The following is a 22,456-nucleotide window of genomic DNA, read 5'->3' on the forward strand; positions in this document are numbered from 1 at the left end:
GTCAGGAACAGAAAGCGTTGAAGGGCTTGACTGACTTCCACAAAAGCCAGTAGCATTCCAGATACTTTATGCATCCCTGTCAAACCCAAAGAATCTCAGCTGCGGCTAAGCCAACCGATTAAATAATATAGCCAAGGGTTTAAAGGATGTAGATTCCTCACTACCCGTTGTCCCACCACGATATGTTTAGTTATGTCCTGTATCCTAGAATGGTTTGGTTTCCAAGCACTGGGTCTGGGATTGGTACTGTCCCACAGCATGTTCTCCCCTCTCCCCTGCGGTAAGCCTAATGTGATAGCAAGAGTATTAGACTTCCCACAGGGAAAGACTGAGGTTTAGTCAGTTAAATAAGACTATATAAAAAGATACAAGACAACTGGTGAGCACACACACACGGCTGCAAATGATCACCCCTCTCCATGTCACACACAAACGCTATCTGTATTCTAACTGTGTTGTAGCACATACGCCATCACAGCCAGTGCAGTCTACAATGTTTCACGTACGAGGAGGTAATATGTGATCGAGATCTTTTCAACACACACATGAATTAAGTGCAGAAAGCTGAACAACCCTAAACAGACTAACGACCCATGTTTGCTGCAGAGCAGTGCCCTCTGTTTGTTCACGGGGATGGGACATGTGTGTTCTAGAAAGCATTTGATTGTTGTGAGGGAAATTACTCACTTTTACTTTGTAATAGTTTTATTTTTCTGTTCATTTGAGGATAACACCTAAAAAGGCCATGTCATGTCACTGAGATCAGTACAGAATGTTTATCTGCTATACAGAGACACAAACATGTTCTTCTGTTCAAGGTTCGTCTGCACATCTTCCAAGACCCTAAAACAAAGCCTGTTTGAACTGCCTCAAACCACTTCTTATCGATACACAGAATTATGTCATGCTCTGCGTTTCATATATATAGTAGTGGTTTAGCACAAGCGCTTCAGAGCGCTCTCATTATTCTATCCTGCTTTATTCTATCCTGTATTAACCATCTTTCTGTAATAAACCTTTTTACCTTCAGAGGACAAGTCTGAGAATGTTGTCTAATTTCCATGACCATTTGGCGTCCCTGGCTGGGCTGCGCGAGTCTTTTCAGCTTTTCTGGACAACAAGCAAACCGGCGGACAGTCGTGAAAAAGTTCACCCTGAAATCCTTGTTGACAGGACCTATGCAGCCTTACCACTGACTGGTAGGAATCAAGAATTTAGAATTTAGAATTAGAATTAGAAATTTATGTCATAGTATATTGCTGTCTGTATAGAAGGGAGTCAAAGATTTAGAATTAGAATTTTATTAAGTCATTGTGTATTGCTGTCTGTATGGAAGGGAGTCAGTGATATAATAAATACCGTATTACATTGAGAGAAGTATTACATGGAGCGATTTCTTATAAGAAGTTCCAGGAACTTCGCCTCTGCGACGGCAGAGATATTGGTGTTTCTTAGATCACAGCTTGAAAACTGAGATATATACCGACGGGTATATATATAGAGAGAGAGAGAGAGAGATAATACCTGTAAAAATAACGGAAAGAGTCCGGTTTGATCAATAAATAAGTAAAGAGAGTACTTAAGAAGTATTTTTGTGGCGGGTTATCATCAAGTGGCATGCCCCATTGACTCATTCCATCATATCAGCGTTACATGATACATTTGGCAAATTTAACACACAAGTACATTTTACTGAGATAAAAAAAATAATAAATTTTTTTTTTTGTTTTTTTAAAAAGAAGGGAAGAGAAAACTGCAAGTCCTACCAAATTGCTGTATGTGGACTCACCCTCACAGATAAACTCTTTTACATTCTTAAGGTTTGCTCTATTGAACCTATAAGTTATATGATTAATTGAATGTCTAAAGATTTGGCACACACTAGAACCTTTTCTGTCTGTGCATGAGAATCCATATTCACTTGATTTTCATAGCATGTTAAATTGATTAAAACTTTGAAAGTTATAGAAGGTGTAAAAAGAAAAAAAAAATTATGGGGAAAACATGTAGCAAAACACATCGTGTGACACATGCTATGGTATGTACAGGGTGCTCATATGTTGATCCTAATATCACGTTTATGCGAGTGAATTATAGGGAAGGATGTTTGAACCAATATGATGTATGGGTTAAAGAATGTGTTTTCCCTGAGAAAGGTAGTTTTAGCCTCAGACAGTTAAAACAACTGAAACTTAATTTAGAGAGAGAGAGAGCGCGAGAGAGAGAGAGAGAGAGAGAGAGACCCCTAAAACAAAGAGCAAAGTGCAGTTTCTGATAAAATGGGGGAAAATGGGGGAAATGTGAGGGAAATTATCCATTTTTACTTTGTAATAGTTTTATTTTTCTGTTCATCTGAGGATAACACCTAAGAAGGCCATGTCATGTCACTGAGATCAGTACAGAATGTTTATCTGCTAACAGAGACACAAACATGTTCTTCTGTTCAAGGTTCATCTACACATCTTCCAAGACCCTAAAACAAAGCCTGTTTGAACTGCCTCAAACCACTCCTTATTGGTGCACAGAAGTGTGTCATGCTCTGCGTTTCATATATATAGTAGTGGTTCAGCACAAGCTCTCATTATTCTATCCTGCTTTATTCTATCCTGTATTAACCATCTTTCTTTAATAAAACCTTTTACCTTCAGAGGATAAGTCTGCGAGTGTTGTCTAATTTCCATGACAATATATATACTTTGGATACTTTTGGAGTGGTAAACACAAATACCAATATATTGGGGGGGGGGGGGGATTTTGTGATTGGTACACGTGTGTTCACTACTCCAAGACGACTTTTTATTTCATGGGCATCTTAATGTCTGCACATCCTTACAGCTTACGCAACATGTAAATGGTTCTCTTTTGTAAATTAAATGCTCTTCAATTATCACAGTATATCCCCCATCATTACAATAACAATTGCACTTGCGTATGGATCTTGGCCACCTGCCAAAAAGTGATCTCAAGGCATGACTCAGGGTGATCACAGATGTACATTAGCATCATTTAGAGAGATGTTTTAGATAGTTTTCTGTGTGTTTGTGAGTGAGAACGCCTTTGATATGCACGAGTCACTATAGTGAGATTCAGTAGTTAATGTTCTGAGATAACGATGGGAAGATTGTGTGTATAATCCCCTTAGCTATCAGACCCTTAAGCTTTAACTGCTCAGATGTATGCGTGGACTGTAACTCGTCTCAAAATCACAAGTCGCTTTGGATAAACGCGCTCGGCAAATGAATAAACGTAAATGAGAGTCAAATCTTTGCAAAGCAGTTTAGTCAAGACCAAGTTACAAAGGGCTGTGACAGGATATCGTGTGTTGTCTAACATTATCCTTGTGTAACGAGAGACTAAAAGAAAGAGTCAGTCTAAAAATAACTTCCGTTGCTGCTGGTGGGTTTGGATGCTGAGCATCTTGGGACACTGAATTAGATGCACACAAAAGTTAAAAAAAAAAAAAAAAGAAAGAAAAAAGAAAGAACAAAAAAAAGTATAGTTAACCAAGCAGGTCAGATAATTTGTCTAAGCCAGCATTTACCTACACTGCTTACATTAACAGTCACAATCTAATGCTTTATAAGGTGCATTAGCATTTAAAGAACTGTGCGACAAGCCCTTCTACCTGCACTGCTTACGATGTCGAATTTTACCAATACATGTACAAAGGAGAATGAAGAAGTGCCCTACTTTTAACAGAGCCTAGCAGCAGAATGAGGTTTTACTGCCAACCTACAGGAGAATTAATGACTTCAGACACCAAATAACTGTGTCACCATGAGGCATCTTCACTCAAGCTTTCTATGGTCAGATGTTCTACTACAAAACCAAAGATATGCTGATATCAATCATAACACAGAAACAGCAACATCGATACCTGTACAATAAGAGGAGTAAAAAAAATAATTCAGCTGTCCTGCTGAATACAGTACAAACAAGTGCACATTAACACATTTTGTACAGTACTGCAGAAAGGTCTCTCTCACACACCCACACACCCTGAAAAGCATGCCATGACTGATGTTAGAAATGGGAGGAAGGAAAGGAAGGGAAGGGAAGGGGGGGGTCACTCTGCTGACGTTTGGTAAATGTCCACTAGCTAGGGAGCATACTGTGCCAGAAATCCTAACTGACAGAAGAGGTCATAGCATGATACAGGAAGAACGTCTTCACAGAGGATATTGTAACATTGTGTGCATTATGGCTAAAATGACAGTATGTTAACACTAAACAATAAAAGTAGCAGTCTGTAAAGACAGACAGACAGATGGATAATAAAAAGGCAGCATTGAGACAAAACACTGCAATATGAAACTGGACCACAGGTCTGCATGAGCATACAGCTCCCTCAAACTCCCTCACCCCACTGATTAAATGCAATCTAACTAAACAGATAGTTTGCTGATAAGACGGCAGTGAATGTAGTGAGCAACAGTGTTTTACTGAACTATCTACTTACAGCAGTTCGTGTCATTGCTGCAGAAGACTCGGCATCATCTCTACCTCCAAACTCCCACACACAATCCAGCTGAAGACAGCGCAAGTTTAACTGTCCACTGACACAATCTTCATCATGAAACTGCTCCCTCCATAGCAGACCAAGTACTCAAAACACTTCCAAACTGAGTCTTAAAGTTTGTTTTTATTTAATCCCACATTTGATTGTACCTCAAAATAGCTCAACTCTGTTCCTTCCTCTCCTTTGGCTGAAAACACAGGCGTGTCTACATTTTTTAAATCTATCCCCACATGCACCTCTGTCTCTTGTCTTGTTCAGTCTCTCTCTCTGTGTCTCTCTCTGTGTCTCTCTCTGTGTCTCTCTCTGTGTCTCTCTCTGTGTCTCTCTCTGTGTCTCTCTCACACACAAATAAATCCCAGTGGCCTGGCAGCATTCCAGAGTGTGCATAGAGGGAGGGGAGCTGCAGTTGTGCTACAGTGTACAGCTCCTCTGTTCAGTAGGAGCACAGATCCATCTGCAGTGTAAAGTGCTGTACTGGCTTTAACCCTTGCAGTGCTGTAGAAGACGGCGTTCCTGTTACACTCAGCAATAGTGACCATCATCCATAGCGGTGTTAAGCTCATTACAGAATTCCTCTGCATAAACATACTGGTAAAATTCTCCTCGTAATCCATCCCATCAGCACACTAAAGTGAACTCGGATCTGTCTGCGGGAGAATTTTACACGTGCCCCCACGTACAAGTGAAAATGATCTGACGTAAACTAAAGGACAACAGAACATAATAAAAATGTGCCAAAAATCACTGCTTCAGAAGCGGTGACATTTGCATATCACACCCAGCTGGGAACTCCACTAGCATACAAGTCCAATATGCTGCACAGTGAGCCTAACGCTGCATGGTTTCCTTAGAGTTTGTGCCAAGGTGGCTTTCAATCTTGCTTGGTCTCTCGTGCACAGACGCACAAACAGCGCGAGTCCTTTTAGATCTTTTACATACAGGTGAACCAGCTGGGATAAGTAGTCTGATAGCTGATGTAGATCATACAGGGATATCGTCAAGACACACACACACACACACACACACACACACACACACACACACACACACACACACTCACAGCTTGTCTACAAGCTTTCTGGCACACAGTCATACCCAGGCTGTGTATCAATACCCAGGCTGGGAGTGGTAACAGATTCCACGCATGTTTACTTTTCCTTCTCTCCCTATAGTGAAGTTACGCTGACACACAGCACACGTGAACATGACCTACAGCCAGAAAATAAGCAAACAAACCGCTTGAGAATGCGAACACTTCCCAGCCATGTAAAGACTGTCCTGTATATCTACATTTATCTGCAAACACGTTCTGGAGGAAAGCAAAAGTCAGCCTTTTCTCAGGACAGGGATAAGGCTTTGTAAATATCAATCCCTTTAGGAAGAAATACAGGGGAAATATGTCAAGCTCTGGTGAAGCTGCTCTTCTATAGATCGAAGGTCTATAAACAGCCCAAAGCTGCTGATGCTACGGTGTCCTAAGGAACAGATATACAATGCATAGTGCTAAGGTTTCGTGTGGAGAGGATGAGGAGAGAAGGCATGATGAGGCTCAAATCACATCAACATAGTATACATTGTGAAGGTCACTATGGTCAACGGTGATGACCAGAAATCAGGACCCTGTCACACTCTAGAAATCATGTCACATTATTGATCAAGTCTTCCCATTAGATTGGAGGACGGCTAACTTTAGATAGGTTAATGTAATGCAATACATTAACCTCGGCTCCCTGTTCAATGATAAAGGAAGTGAAAAAAACCTTTTAAAACCCAACAATAGGATGCAAGACTACAAGCTTTTTAAAACTGGACACGGAAAGTCATGATAACCATCAATATCCCTATGAAAATCATAGATGGAATAGGTCTGCTATTGAATATTGCTACTATGGAATAGTGCTTTTTTCCAAAGCGCTTTACACTGTGTCTCATTCACCCATTCACACACCAATGGTAGCAGAGCCGCCATGCAAGGCGCTAACTTTCCATCGGGAGCAACTTGGCGTTCAGCGTCTTGCCAAGGACATGTCGGCATGTGGAGTTTATGTGGGCTGGGAATCGAACCGCCAACCCTGCGATTAGTGGACAACCCGCTCTACCACCTGAGCCACAGCTGCCCCGCTAGCTATGCTTATCGATGCACTCCGTGATGCCCCTGTGAAAGAATCCAGTGGAACAAGAAGGACCACTTTAACCAGTGTAAAATCAGCCTCTATAGCTATAACTAGGCTTAGCATTACCACACACTTCTGTTCAAACCAGCTGTGTCTCACACACACCTGTAATGCCTTTGCTTTGTTCCAGCATGTTAGAAAACCTTACACACTGCAAGACACAAAACCAACCAAAATCAGAAAAGAAACTAGAGGCAGGTTTAGAGCCGAGCAGATCCCCAGTGACTATTATGAACAAGCGTGTGATTTATTTTGTAGGGCCTGTAAACACCCTGTTGAGTGAAGCCTCAAGGACATAATGATATAATGAGCCCCTTAACTCTCATGCACAGGGAGGAGGGTAAACGCCGCCTGTTAAAGCACAATCACAGTTAACTCCATTTCATTTATCATATTACGCTAATCAAGTAAAACATTAAGTCAGTTTTAGTTCAAATAAACGCTAACAGACTTAAAAACAGGAAGAAATAAAATAGAACCTTGGGAGGAGGGATATTTAAATAAATAAAGAAATCAGTCACCTGTATACTTCACAGCACGCAGTGGAGATGTGCTGATAAGCAACATTACATGCAAAATCTCTTTCCCCACACATACACACATTACTCTCAGTGATGTACGAGCTGACAAACGTATGAAAGGTATCTCCTCTGATATATAGACAGCAGGGATCTCATTCCAATAAGAGAGATTAACGAGAACATATGATCAATCTTCAGATTTCCTTTTCATCTCTGTATAGAGGAGGTGTGATGCAGAGACATGAATAAGGTTTCTCAACTTGTAGACGGACACTGAATGGAAACAGACTTAAATCAGAACACAAAAATTTAACTCACCGAACCATTCTCAAGCCCTCATCACCACATACATTCTACTGCTTTAGCTAGTGATGGGCACAAGTATTAGCCTAATCAATTCAGTTTTATGTGCCTGCCTAATAAATTATATATAAAACAACAACAACAACAACAACAACAACTGGATACTTCTCAAACTGATTTAAAAAACCATTAATAAATAAATAAAAACAGCCCTATAGCTTTTATCACATTAAAATGTAAGTCAATGACATGGAGCATGGCTCGGTCACTTGTTTACTAAATAAAGAACACAAGTGGGAACCAGTTAGATCGTCTGCACTGATGACAACACACTCGCAGACAATGTCAAGTATGGGGATTATTAATATTCATGGAGATAAAGACAACAGTGAGTGCAGGGTTTAATAATGGTAAAATACACTCTGCATCAACATTAACACACATGTGCTTGCAGTGTGAGTTTGAAACAGGACTACATGGCACTATGTAGGTGCTACAACACCGGTGTGCTACAGCGTGTGTAATGAGCACAGATGGTGAATAAGAAGCTATTTAGCATGTGGCCTAACCATACACTAGAGGTGCTTAATGAAAAAATATGCACTTCTATTTAATGTTTGTTTGCATAGATTTTACTGCATAGCCCTAAAGGTAAAAACATGATGAAAACCTGACAACCAGGTCCTCCGAAGAGAGCAGGTTAGGGTTAATATTGGGTCATCAATTACTGTTTTATGGTTCTAATACTAGACTACAAAATTACTCTATATACCCATCACTACCTTTAACTACTATTCATAATGCTTTTTTCATAATTCTGTCTATTAGTGGGGTCTAAATATAAAATAATATACATCAGTAAAGAAGCAGCTGTAAGTATTTCATTATTTTATTGTTTTTATTTTGCACTTTGAGCAACAGCAATAACAATATTGCCATCAGCAGCATCATCATACCATTTAGGGTAAATAGACAGGGATGCTGGTCAGTGTCACTGCGACCCTGACAGTTACTTAAACTGAAGAATTGAATGAATATTGCCACTATTGTTCTCCATAATTTTTTTTTGGGGGGGGGGGGGGGCTTGAAGCCTTGGAAATTGCAAAAACAATCATCATTTTCATCAAGTTTTATATTTTGTTCAGCATCCAGGCAGTGCCACATTAAACTTTTATATTATAGTCTTAATTTATTGCAACTCCATAGGGCGGCTGTGGCTCAGGTGGTAGAGTGGGTTGTCCACTAATCGTAGAGTTGGTGGTTTGATTCCTGGCCCACATGACTCCACATGCCGAAGTGTTCTTGGGCAAGACACTAAACCCCAAGTTGCTCCTGATGGCAAGTTTGCAGCTTGCATGTCAGCTCTGCTATCATAGGGGTGTGTGTGTGTGTGTGTGTGTGTGTGTGTGTGTGAGAATGAGACACAGTGTAAAGCTCTTTGGATAAAAGCGCTATATACGTGCAGACCATTTACCATAACACTTTCCACCAAGTGTAGTTCACAACTCATTGTTTGGTCCATCGATACACTTAACTACATTCAAATTAAGAGATGAAAAGTCAATTTCTAGTAAATATACAGGGTGTCCCAAAAATCTCCACACATAGGAGAAAGTATCACTTTTTTTATTTTATTTTTTTTTTATTACCAAAATGGAACTTTATTTACAAAATAGTGTCTACATGATTACAAAGAATCATGAATCCATGGCAAACACACACACACACACACACAGAGTCATCTCTCACAATCATGATGAACTATTGTTAACACATCTGGTGTTATGCATGCGATTTCACGTCCATCGCAACCTTGCGACAACTTCCCGATCCAGCCACGAGAACAATTTCAATACGTTCTTCTGAAAAAAAAGTATATACAATAATAAACCAAGTAGGAGAAATTTAACATTTAATTTCTCCTTTGTATGGAGACTTTTGGGACACCCTGTAGATTGAGCCATTTAATTGGTGTTACTGGGAAACGAAAAAGTAAAGAGCATTGCAAAAGGGGAAGTACTTCTATCACTCTTAGGAGAACTGAACAATAATGGGTTTTTTTTCTACAATATACAGGGGCATTAAAGCCAAAAAAAGTGAACTACAGGGAATTGTAAAATCAGATCAGTTCAGTGCAGGGGAGTGCTGCATAGATTACTAACAGCAAGTCTTTCTCTTGAGTGTCTTGGTCATCCAACAAACTCAGAAAAGAAACGATGGCAAGATGAGAGTTTTTATGTTCAAAACCTGATATTTAACGTAACTTGTAGTACTACAGTTGAAAGACAGAGACAAGGCTGTGTGTACGAGCGTGGATCCACGTGCACCATCTGTAAGATGAAACCATGTGTTCACACCATAAGGCCTATGTCCTGCTGACAACCAGCTCAGTAATACTACACCAGCCAGAAAGAAACACAGTCTCTATTAGCACCACGCGTCAAAGTTGACCTACGACCCATAAAACGTCATCAGCTTTAGGTGTTGGTGCACATGTGATTAACACACCTTGGGTGTAGCTGGTTAATATGCAACCTACATTTCATACTAGTACGGTCAGCGCAACTCCTTTCCTGTTTGCTTTCATGGAAAGGCTGATGTCAGAGTACAAATGGGAGTGTGTGAAACAAGGAGGAGTAATTACTTATTTTTTTTAAAGCATGACATCATATGCTAAGAATGTGGTATTAGCCCTCTGAAGAAGCGTAGTATCTATCTGACTCCATGTTACACGGGGCATGTATAACCCTCTCAGACATTTGCATACCTTTGTTTTACAGGTTTGTGTTTTGCATGTTGCCATCTTGACAGTAACATCAGGTCTCGCATTTCCCCACATTCAGCACATCTTACAACACGGTATAATAAAATCCATCCTGCTGACAGGACAGGAAAAAAACTACTGATTAAATCTTACATTTGACAGCCACATTCAACAACATTAGCACCACACTATCCGTATCCCCAAAATGTACACAACTTCACATCTCTAAACTCAATACATTGAGACAATCAGTCTTACCCTCATCATGTTCTCTAGAGTCCATATAAGTGTTTTACAAACCACTGCATGTGTTTTTGCTTCACTGGAGGCACTGAGCCCAGAGCAGCAGCAGCAGCAGCACTGAAATCACTCTATGGTGGCTCTATTTTGGGATCTCATGTCTCAGCACATCCATTTCATTGGATTTTCATTCCACTCAAACTCTGCACGGGCATCATACAATGCTTTGAGATTAGGCTGTCAAAATTAAGCACCCTGTGCACAGGCTGATAAATTCTTATAAAATCCCAACAGCCGAACTGGGAAACACTGAAAGAGAAATCAAGTGATTAATCTTTTTTTTTTGTTAGATATTATTTTGTTAATTTCTGCCTGAAACAAACAAGCAAACAAACAAACAAAAAAGTTAAAATAAAGATTTGTAAATACAAACTTAATAATGATACATCAGTATCATGATGCACGATTTATTTATCCGTAAGTATGTGCACATGCACGTTTCTCAGAAAAATACCTAAGCTGACATGAATTATAGTTAGGGCTGACCTGAACCCCAATAACTATTACTAATAAGATTGTCATTTACAAAGTTAATGAAAATATGGCTGCTAAAATCACTCCTTTGACAGAGCAAGTTATGTAACTGAAACAAAATGTACACTGGTCAGTAGAAAATAAACAGCAAACATTTGCCTTTTTTCCCTCCTGCCTACTACAACATTTTTCAGGAGATTATGCATAGTGGAGAACATTTCTATCCTCCCGCCCTCACTCTCACCACGTATAAAGGGGAGATTAACTCCGGCATCAGCTCAAACACATGAACAATTATGGCTGAATACTTATTTGGAGTAAACCTAACTTTTTAGGCAAAAATAAATAACTTTGATGGCATATGACAGGACAATTATACAGAACGTACTGTTCCCACATGGTTTTTTTTTTTTTACTCTGACACGAACATGTATGTTGTGTCTGAAGAGGGTTTACTCTCATGTTTACATTTTAAATTAGAAATAAAGAACAACTTGACTGGCTCTAAAAACTTACATACACAAGAAGTACAAGCATCTTCACTGTATATTAAATTTACGTTATAATTTAAAGTTACATTTCATCAAGGCTTTCAATGCCACCCCAAAAAATGGTAAATGGTATACGTTTTGTGGCTTTTACTATGAATATGTTAACTTTAAGGTTATATAAATGCTAGTGTGCTCTAAAACAATGACAAAAATTCACATTTAGAATAGGGATGCACCGAATGTTCGGCAACCGAAATTATGCGGCCAAAAATAGCAAAAAAAAGCATTTTCAGTGTTCGGCCGAATAAGTGAAAAGGCTGAATAAATTTGACCGAACAATGACGTGTTTGATGACGCGACCAAATAGCCTAGCAACCAGAGTGATACGCGCGAATGTCACGACCTCCACTTCCGGCAGTGCGCTCGGAGAGATGAGGGCGCGCGCGTATGCACGAGCTACGAGCACGAGTGCTCAGCGAGCACATGCTCTTCGGATGTTGACAACCGTGACATTGGTTACTGTGGACAAGTGCGTTTGTTTTGTTTCTGTTCCGGAGTATTCTGTCACATCGCGAGACGTAAGGGAGTAGAGTACGGAAGGTAAAGACGTATTTATTTAAGGGCAGGCAGACAAATCCAAATCGTAATCCAAAAAACGTAGTCAAGACAGGCAAAGGGTCGGGCGATCGGCAAACAGGCATAAACAGGGCAAAGCAGGAATCAAAGTCACGGTCACAGAAAACAGGGTCAAAACACAAAACAAGAAACATGAACTAATACTATGGACTGGGAGCGGGAAAAACCAGCGGGGACTAAATGAACTAATCTACAGTTTAAACTAACTAAATCAATCAAGGAACATAACATTAACAACGTATCTATCTATACTATATCTACTATAATACTCCACGAGGTGTACAGGGACGCGAGCGGTGTATACCCCCAATATAATCAGCCATATATAACCGAATAGAACCATTTTTTGCACTCTTGTTAATGCACTTTTTAGTCGTAGGCTTCAAAGTGTTACATTCTTTCAGCAGTCAGTTGTAGGCCTAACATCGGCTATACAAGGGGGGCTCAAACAGGACTACATAAAAAAATTTTTATTTTACTAATTTATTTATTTAAAGTTATATCGTGCCTTGTTGGTAGCCTATGCCTGCTGGAATGAAAAAAAATGTTCAGTGTTAAATAAATATTTTGAAATTGTAGTTTTTGTAATTGATTTTTTTTCTTTGAAAAGCAAGACAAAATAGTAAAAAGCACATTTTGACTATTTAATTTATGCAATGGTGAAAAAAATGGTAAAATAAATGGAAAAAACGCGTTCGGTATTCGGCCAAGTTTTTCATTATATTCGGCTTCGGCCAAGAATTTTCATTTCGGTGCATCCCTAATTTAGAAGGGATAAGCAGTCAAAATTTAAGGTCGCTATCTACCACCAATACGGATCAACAATTTCGATGACATCATTCTGCACTTCAACTTCTAATCAGACAAATGCTCTCTACATTGTAAAAATCTATGGTACTAATTGTCAAGTACAGCTTACGGGTAAGAAAGGCTATTGGCTATTTAAAAAAGGGGAGGAGCTACTCGATATCCCACCCTGACTTCCTGTTTCAGTGGACATTCTGTCAACAGATGGAATATAGCTGCACGTTTCAAGGCACTTTATGGGGACTTTAAGTGGTGATATCAAAGATAAAAGTATTCTTTAAAATACTTACCTGCAGTATAATGAAAGTTATATTTTTATTCTACTGCACAGAGGTGGATAAATCAGTAGTCCAGGTGCTCCATAAAAGCAGATTTCATGTCCCAGCTATTCATTTTTATTTGTCGTTGGTCACTAGACAACTGGGTTCAACTACGAGAAGAAAAAAAAACAATCCTACAACTCACTGACTTGCCAAAAAACATTTTAATTTGGTGTGTAGTTTAGCTGATTTAAACTTACTGCGTTCAATGGTTTTGCAACACAAGTTGATACTATAACCAGTCAGTCATTACTCGTTGTGAATCCGACGCCCTGCCGCACTACACACAGCAGACGAGGCATGAGCTTCTTGACGGTACAGCGATTTTTATTAGGTGGATTCATTTGCTTGTACAGATTACAAATCTTTTCAGAAATCAGGACAACACTGGAAACACTGACAAAACAAAGCAAAATAAATTCCTGTGCAAATCAGCCATATAATTCTCTTGCTTACCACACACACAATCGACTCACGATAATATATGGAGAGAGAACAAACGCACCACCCATGCTACATGAGGACAGAACCCCACATCTCATAGCCAGAACGCTGGCCAGTGACTTGCTGAGGGTTTGTCGAGGTCGCAAACACAGCAAGCTACACTAGAAACATTGTATTAATGCACTTAACTATAGCTTGTTATATACTGGCTACTTTAAAGCCTAGTCATTTACACTTCTGGTCAAAAGAAACAAGACTGGATAGCACTGGAGCTTTTCACTTGCATTGTGGGCTTACGCTTAGCAAAGACATAAATACAAATACAATATAAAGTATACACCAATTTCCATAGAAGTACCACAATCAAAAAGAGTCAAAGTTTTACAAGTTTTAACCAGCAAGAGCATTTTGGTTGAATTTATAATTCTTACATCAACATGGCTTTGTGTGTCTGCGCTAGTCCAAGTTTAATGTATGTCACTGCTGTGTCCCTATTTTATCCAGGGTCTGTGTGCGTGTAATATTTATATATTTATATATATATATATATATATATATATATATATATATATATATATATATATATATACATATATACACACACACACACATACACACACACACACACACACATATACACACATACATACATACATATATACACACACACACACACACACACACACACATATATTAAGAGTGTGTATTGCTTGTATCTTAAATTTTAAGCATGTAAATTCACATTTGCAGACAATTTTCATTCGAACCCGGACTGTTAAGTTTAGGAATGTCAAATTTCAAGTCAAGTGGTTTTTATTGTCCTTCCTCTATACAGCGTGTATACATAGGAACGAAACTGCCTCAGGACCATGGTGCAAATGCAAATACATCAAACAGCCGCAGAGTACACAGTACTACACGAAGTGCAAATACACAACAACGTGGGGGATTTTTCCCCAGACACTTTTAAGAGATCGTGCCGTTTCATCCTGCTACTTTGGCCAACAGTATCACGGGGATTACTTTTGTAGAAGTATTAAGGAATGGCTGCTCCACTTTAAATAATTACACAGGACACCTGAGAGTAAACACACACACACACACACACACACACACACACACACACACGTGCATGAGCAATACAAAATGAATGCATCTTCAGTTTCACAACCTGCAATCATGCAGATTAAATATAATACTCGGAAACTGTATGAGTCACTAAGCGAGACAGGAGTAAAGTGGTATTGATATATAGGCTATTGGAGGAGTAAAATAAATAGAAACTGGTGTGCAGGCTGCAGTGCATGACACATGATGGGTGACAGAGAGGAAGGACAGGTCAGACTTTCAGCTTTCCTGTACTTCAACTACACTTTCAACCGAAACAGAAACACGCCCATGTTAAATAATAATAATAATGCGACTCATAGCAAGAGATGCTGAACTTCAAAACACTTTCTATTGGCGTGTGGTTAAAACGTGTCCAGCAAAAAACCCCACAAATAACCAACAGTTATTTAAATAGAAAAACAACAATAACAACAACAACAACAACAACAAAATGGTTAGGCAGCTAGCTAGATATTTACCTAAAGTTGTGCTTTTATCTAAAATTGGTTAACTAGTTAGGGTTTAGTTGTGTGCCTCATAAAGCCAGACTGTGAATAATATATACACTATAGAGATTAATCTCTGTTATAAACAACTTTTAGTGCTCAACTTCACCAGAAACACACAAATATAGCTAAATATTAATGATAAATAATATTTATATATTAATAGTAAAATGTTACATTTGTAGTAAACCACCTCCAGCGTCAGAAATAACGTTAGCTAGCTAGTTTATCACTAACTAAGAATGATACCTGCTCAAAGCTACATTAACGTTAGCCAGTCTATTAATATATAAAATGTATGTAGTGTACGGTTATATTATATCTGCGCTTCCTCGCTAATCCTAGAATAGTGAGCTAACGCTAGTGCTAATGCTAGTTCTATACAGCACGCCGGCGTTTAGTAAACACATGACCTTAGCCGGAGGAGGAGGAGGATGAGGCAGCCGGCTAACTGCTGCTCATGAGATGCCGTTGATTTGATGTTTTATCTTGCGATATGTAGGAAGCTAATGTAACCTTAGCGCTAGTGGAACGTTTACGTTATAGAAAAGGTCGTTATGAAAAACCTGAAGAAGAAGAAGGAAAGAAGCAGCGTTACCTTATTAGAAGCAGCCCTGGCAGACATTTTGTTCTTCCTTCAGCTTCGCGAAGTTAAAAAAAACACGATGAGCTACGTTTACTTGCTTAGGAGGAAAAAAAAAACGTAAAACGAGCCGTTTGGTTTGCTCCGGCCAGGTGCCGCAGCGCCGGGCTAGAGTTTATAACTCAGCCGCCCTCTGTGGCCGGTGAGCAACATGTCAGCCGCGGTGTAACAGTCCAAAGTTCCCGGTGAGCTCTTCTGTAGAGGAGCGGGGCAAATACGCTATAGGCAGCGGCGTCCGCTGGTACGGTACGTAATCCTTCCCGGGCGGAGAAACAACGAGTCCAAGTCAACGTATTAAAATCTTCCGGACTGCAATATCTGTTCATAAATGCGAGGAGAAGCGCTTTACCATCCCCTCCTGACTCTTTACTGCTGTACTGCAATGGCAGACACACAGAACGGCTCTGCTTCTCTCACAGCGTCGACTCCGAGCAACAGCCGTGACATGTCTGTCTGGGAAAGTCCATTCCTTACTCCAGGGGTGGGAAGAAAAATCAAAAGAGCAAAGCACATCGCCTTACTGTAAAACCTATCTATGGGTGGTGACGTATTCCAATATTACCACAAACCGCAGAGCGAGGTTCAGTTCCCTGCCCACATGAACACGACTGAGTGAATAAAGAATAAAATGTAAAAATGCGACGCCGCTCTCCGAGCTGGAGAAATGATCCAATCCGAACAATGCACGGGCGCATTTCATGGAAGCTCTGTGTGTAAGTGTGAAGTGATGTTGCAAAGCCAACTTTACATGTGGTCGCGACCAAGTTACGCATCTAACCACACAGGAAACCCCAGCCTCTTTCACTTGCATGCCATTTCTGTGGTGGGAAATTAAGCGTTTTCCTGCCTTTGAGCCCAGTGTTCGTGGGATAGGCTGACTTATGAAGATGAATGAATGAAGTAAGGAGTTACAATGATAAGTTATGAAGAGAAAAGAGATGTATATTCTGAAATGTATTAGTAGTGCATCATCTACACTTGTAAACTATGCACATGTGTGTGTGTGTGTGTATCTGAACTTCTTTATGACACGTTTTAAAAGAAAATTTGAATAACTATACATTCTCATATGTATCTGTGCATAGGTTTTTAAAATGATTTTTAAGAAAGGTTCCTTTTCTGATCCAGTATACTGAGAACTGGTATTAGTTATCTGACATACTTTTGAGACAGTTCTCAGATGTGTTTTACGCCATGAACGTTCATGATGATACAGATCTTACATGCGGACAGAGAATACGATTTCGGTTACAGCATGCCACCATCATGACTCTGATGTTTTGCATAACTTAGTAAGAGAAGCTGTCAAGGAGTCTGAACAGTTACTAAAAGATGTCAGGATCGGTCTCGGGTATCAGACAATGCTTGGAGTTCTACTATTCATGTTGACAATTTCAAACAAAGTCTAGGAACTATACTTAAGTTAAAATTCCAAGCTTTATATTTTACTCATTCAACAGTACTTTGGGAATGGACTCACTATTACTCTGAATATGGCAGAGTAAATCAAACAGACTTGTGCTTTACTGCAGACAACTGCGCAGGTATATAATGGACCCATAAGCAAGATACACAGCTCCATAAGCAAGAAAGTGTTTAGCTTGCATCTAAACTGGCAGGCATAACTCAGTTTGATGCTCTATGGCGAAGCAAAAGCATTTTACAATTGTACACAACCAGATCAATGAAAGAATTAAGTAAAACACATGTCCAATTGTTGTATAGTTTTGTAAAGTGTGCATTATCCTTATAATTGTCAGTTCTATAACATCTCTCAGACTTAATAATTTATGCCATTCCTCTGGAAGCACTGTCAATGCCCTGGCCTGCTTGTCATAACGCAGGCTATTGTATAACAAGGCTAAATTGCTTCTGACACCAGGATCTCTGTAGCACTGGGGGTATTTCTCTAACATACAGAATCCTCTGTCCATCAACTTTAAAGTTTCCACAGCAGTCTTATGTAACAGATTTGATCACCAACAATAAAAATGAATATGGGAAGCATTCCCTGTCACAGGTGAACAAAAATAACACAAAGAGTTGATATTGTACTGCAGCATCTGGTGTTTTGTTGCATCAGAAGATGGTGATCAGGAACTTAGAGAGTGAATCATTGTCGTTAGCTGTATACAGCAGCGTAGCCTGTACCGAATGTCCTCTGTGTGTACCATCCATGTCCAGGCTCTCAGCAGAAACAGCGTGAAGCCATGGACTAGGCAAAGACCCATAAGGCACAGCAAGGAGAACTCAAAAGACACTGTGTTAATCAGGACAAGGGGGGCCAAAGTTATTTATGGTCCTATACTTTTACTGGTGGTTTACTGGTGGCTTTGTCATCTGGATCCATCTTTGGAAACCTTCACAAAGCACCATACTGACTAATGTTAGTGAAAACCAAGCATGCATTAGGAGGACAACAGACTAATCCACCAGCCAGAGAGGTTTTGGGCTAGAGATTAAGTTATCTCTTAGAAGAAAAAGGATTTTAGTCTAACTGGATATCTCTGCAATTATGGTAAAGCATGATAAATGATTTAATGAAAACATTTGCATTAGAGTAAGCACATTTCTGCAGCACAGGGCTGTTGTGCTCTTTGTATCTCCCCTGGCCACCACTGTCACCTCTTATCTCTAGCACTAATGAGCACAGGGGAGATTCTGGCTCCATGTGAGCCAAGCGGAGACAGGGGTCCTGCAACGTTGCTGATGTAAGGAGACCTCATGCTGTTTCCACCGGAGGATAGAGAGAGACAGAACAAAGAGAGGGAGAGCCAACAGAGTGTGATGACATTCACGCATTAAACAAATATAATGGTAATGAGATGTAGTTATGTAGTTACATGAAGGATGGTGAGTGTAGGTGTTGTCTCAATATCATCTACATTTTTGGGTATAACTGTTCAGTGCAAGTGCCATCCAACAAGTAACATTCTTACAACCATATAAAACCATACTTTTATACAGGTGGTAGGCAATTAAGCTCACAGTTACAATAATTTAGGGCACTAAAGAAACCTTTCTACTGACTCTGAAAAACACCAGAAGAAACATGCCTAGGGTTCCTGCTCACCTGCGTGAACATGCCATAGACCTGCTGCAGGGAGGTATGTGGACTGCAGATGTGGCCAGAGCAATGAACTGCAATGTCTGTAATGTAAGACACCTAAGACAGTGCTACAGGGAGACAGGAAGGACAGCTGATCGTCCTTGCAGTGGAAAATGACATGTAACCATGTGCCCCCCCAGACGTGATCGAGAACTTGCAAATACCTTGGTGGAAGAGCAAGAACAGACAAATCTGGTGCAGTCCATGAGGATAAGATGCACTGTAGTACTTAAAGCAGCTGGTGAACACACCACATACTGACTGTTACTTTTAATATTGATCCCCCTTTTTTCAGGGATTCATTATTCCATTTCTGTTAGTCAAATATCTGTGAAATCTGTTCAGTTGTTGAATCTTTTCATGTTAATAGAAATATTTACACATGTTAGGAAATTTGATGGAAATAAAAGCAGTTGAATGTGAGAGGATGTTGAGTATATATATATATATATATATATATATATATATATATATATATATATATATATATATATATATATATATGATATGCTAGTATCAGCAATACCTGTTTACTATATACTAACTCAGCTTGGGAGAGATAATTATAATATCAATTGCTCAGTGAGGCATAAGAGCAATGAAGCCCAATGTTGCTTATGGAGAACAGAATTGCAAATAACATTTACAGTGTTATCTTATTCTTTACTGTGCAGATTAGCATGTCCAGTTTAAAATACTGTTCAATTGTATTGTTTTGGTTTTTTTTAAATTCTGTAGCAATTAAAAGACAAAAAGTGTAGTGTCTAAAACTGAACACCACAATTAAACATTAATTAAATACATACTGTATCTCAGTCCTTATGTATGTTTGAAATATGTAATAACATCTAGTGAGCCCAACGTGGGTCCATAGCATAATGAACATTATATCACAAATTCTGTGGGACGTTCACCAAGCTCATTACAGCATTTGGCATTGGTAAGAATTAATAACTAGCCAGAACCAATAGTCCAGTAATCAAAAGTCTTGTGATGCATGTATGAGATTGTAAAACCCACAACTTCAATGTTCAGGCTTTGCCAACTGCTTAGCCAGCAACAGCACAACTTGTAAATATGGATTAACACCTTAATAAGACTCAGAACTTTACAACTGTACAAATGTCCTTTTGCTTGACCTTAAGCATCTGTCGGTCTGACCCACACAAAGCCATTATGGAATAACAGGGTATCACTCAACAAAGGGCAACAAACTGTAAATCCTCAAGCTTTTCTCTTCCAGGATAATGCCTGGTGCCAGATGTACTCATATGACATCACACTGGTATGCTCACTAATGCCTAACATAACAGAATCTAATACTAAGTGATTAAGTAGTGCAGTTATAGTGCATTCACTGTATAACAATATAGAGCTGGGATGCAACCAGATGATGTTGAACATGTTCTTAATCTTTTTTTTTTTTAAACAGTTTTACATGTGTTTTTATCTGCATCACATGCACAACAGTCTGAATTAAAGCACTTAATGCAATGTCAATAGTTTAGAGACATAACTGTATAAGGTCAAAGCACAGATGAAGTACTGAAATTTATGTAATAGATATTTCCCCTTTTTGATTTATGTTATCATGAGTGTAGAAACAGGTCCTACTCAACAGATGTTTGTCCTGTCAGCTGTTATATAGCAGCCTCACTGGAAAGCAATTAAGGGATTGATTTGGAAGCAGACTGATTTTGTGCCTACTGGTCTATCGATAGCTCTTAGGGGAATTATTAGTCTAATTTTATTTATTTTTAATCGTAACTCTACTTACAGCACTAAGCACAAATGCTCCTGTTTTCAACAAATTCTTCCTGGTTTTAAAATGCTATACAAGAAATACTTCTACCACCTTTGTCCGAAGTGTCATAAATCATTACACATACAACTAGATACAAAGAAATTCTAGAAATAAATAAATACAAGGAAATTTCCAGGACTAAATAAATGATACATTTGTTGACAGAATAGGTGAAAACAGTGTGTGTATGTATAATTTATATTCTTGCTGCACTGAGCACTGAGTTACATATTTATTTATTTATTTGTATCGATCATTTCTATTATTTCTAAGTTCTAAAAATGACATAAACATAGACTAAGGTTACTCATTCAATGTCTGTGTCTCTCTCAACAGCTCTTTCTTTCTCATCTATCATTAAGATAAATATCTAGAGCTGAGAACCCCTAGGGAGCAATGTCTTGGGAATTTGTTGTCAGAGACAGATAAGTGAGCAAACTCAGAATGATGTAGTAGAGGGCAGCACTGTAATTCAGATGACACAATTGTTTGATGAAACTGTCAGTTTGCCATCTTTAGAAACTTGCATAGCTAAATGTGAGAGTCTCAGTAGACAGAGGCTGAAGTTCAGTGGACAGAGGCTGAAGTTCAGTGGACAGAGGCTGAAGTATGGCAGGACAAATAACACATTATCATAAGTACAAGCATCAGGAAATACTGGAAATACAATAGTAGAGAAAAGTAGAGGTTTAGTCACCCTAAATCATTGCATTTTGGCCCTACCCTGCTCCTGGAGATCTCACACCCTGCACAGATTAATTCCAGCCCTGTTCTAACATATCTCATCCAGTTCATCAAGAACTTTAAATATCAAAACTCATGTGTTTTGGAAAAAGAAAACTCTGCTTGGTGATAGTTCTAGACAAAAGAAGGTAGGCATAAAAAGTCAGACGATGTAAAGAATGTTTTGTCCTATTTCATTTATTGTTCAGAATATTTAGGTGAGTATTTTGTTCATGCATTGAACATTGTTATGCAGATTCAGACTGCCAACTAAATTACAACTGTACAGTTCTACAGTTTTACATAAAAAAAACTGTAGCCATTCTTGAGTTAAAATCACATTGCTTCTGTGTAGCTTCTTGGGCCAATTAGTAGGCACAATTTTAACCATAACTACTGCTTTGCCTATGTAACTATAATATAATATAATATAATATAATATAAATATATTGTGGAGGCAGGGGCGTGTACGAGCACAGGTTTGTGAATGGAGGGCGGAGCCGGAGAAGGCCAGTGGTAAGGAAGGCACACCTGTGGGAAATTCTTTTAATGATTGTTCTCTGTTGCAGTGAGATGAGGCGAGGATAAGAGGAAGAGAGACACGCACCGAGAAAGAGAAAGAGAGAGAGAGAGAGAGAGAGAGCGAGCCACCAGCACACACAAGTGTGTGTGTATGTGCATGCGTGCGAGATAAAAAGAAGAATGCTGAAAAGCAGAAAAGAAAAGGAAAAATAAAGAATGCTAAGTGGATTCAATCCTGCCTCCGCCTTCCTTCTTGCCCACCTAATGAAGTGTTACAAATATAATA

General features: G+C 39.2%; 1 protein-coding gene across 3 annotated transcripts in view; it reads right to left on the reverse strand.

Moving 5' to 3' along the window:
• The window catches only part of tjp1b (tight junction protein 1b), a 71,835-nt gene that overhangs the window by 29,869 nt on the left and 19,510 nt on the right, over positions 1-22,456 (reverse strand). Inside the window, exon 1 of one of the 3 annotated variants that reach the window (XM_053640831.1) lies at positions 15,968-16,427. The exons of 1 other annotated variant lie outside the window; for it this stretch is intronic. In XM_053640831.1, the coding sequence (XP_053496806.1) occupies positions 15,968-15,994 (27 nt within the window). In that variant the 5' untranslated portion in view covers positions 15,995-16,427. Of the gene's footprint in view, positions 1-4,459; positions 5,851-15,967; positions 16,428-22,456 lie in introns of those variants that run through there. One more of the 3 variants, XM_053640832.1, reaches the window with a different exon arrangement.

The sequence above is a fragment of the Ictalurus furcatus genome, chromosome 14, assembly GCF_023375685.1.
Source record: "Ictalurus furcatus strain D&B chromosome 14, Billie_1.0, whole genome shotgun sequence".
Classification (NCBI taxonomy): Eukaryota; Metazoa; Chordata; class Actinopteri; order Siluriformes; family Ictaluridae; genus Ictalurus; species Ictalurus furcatus.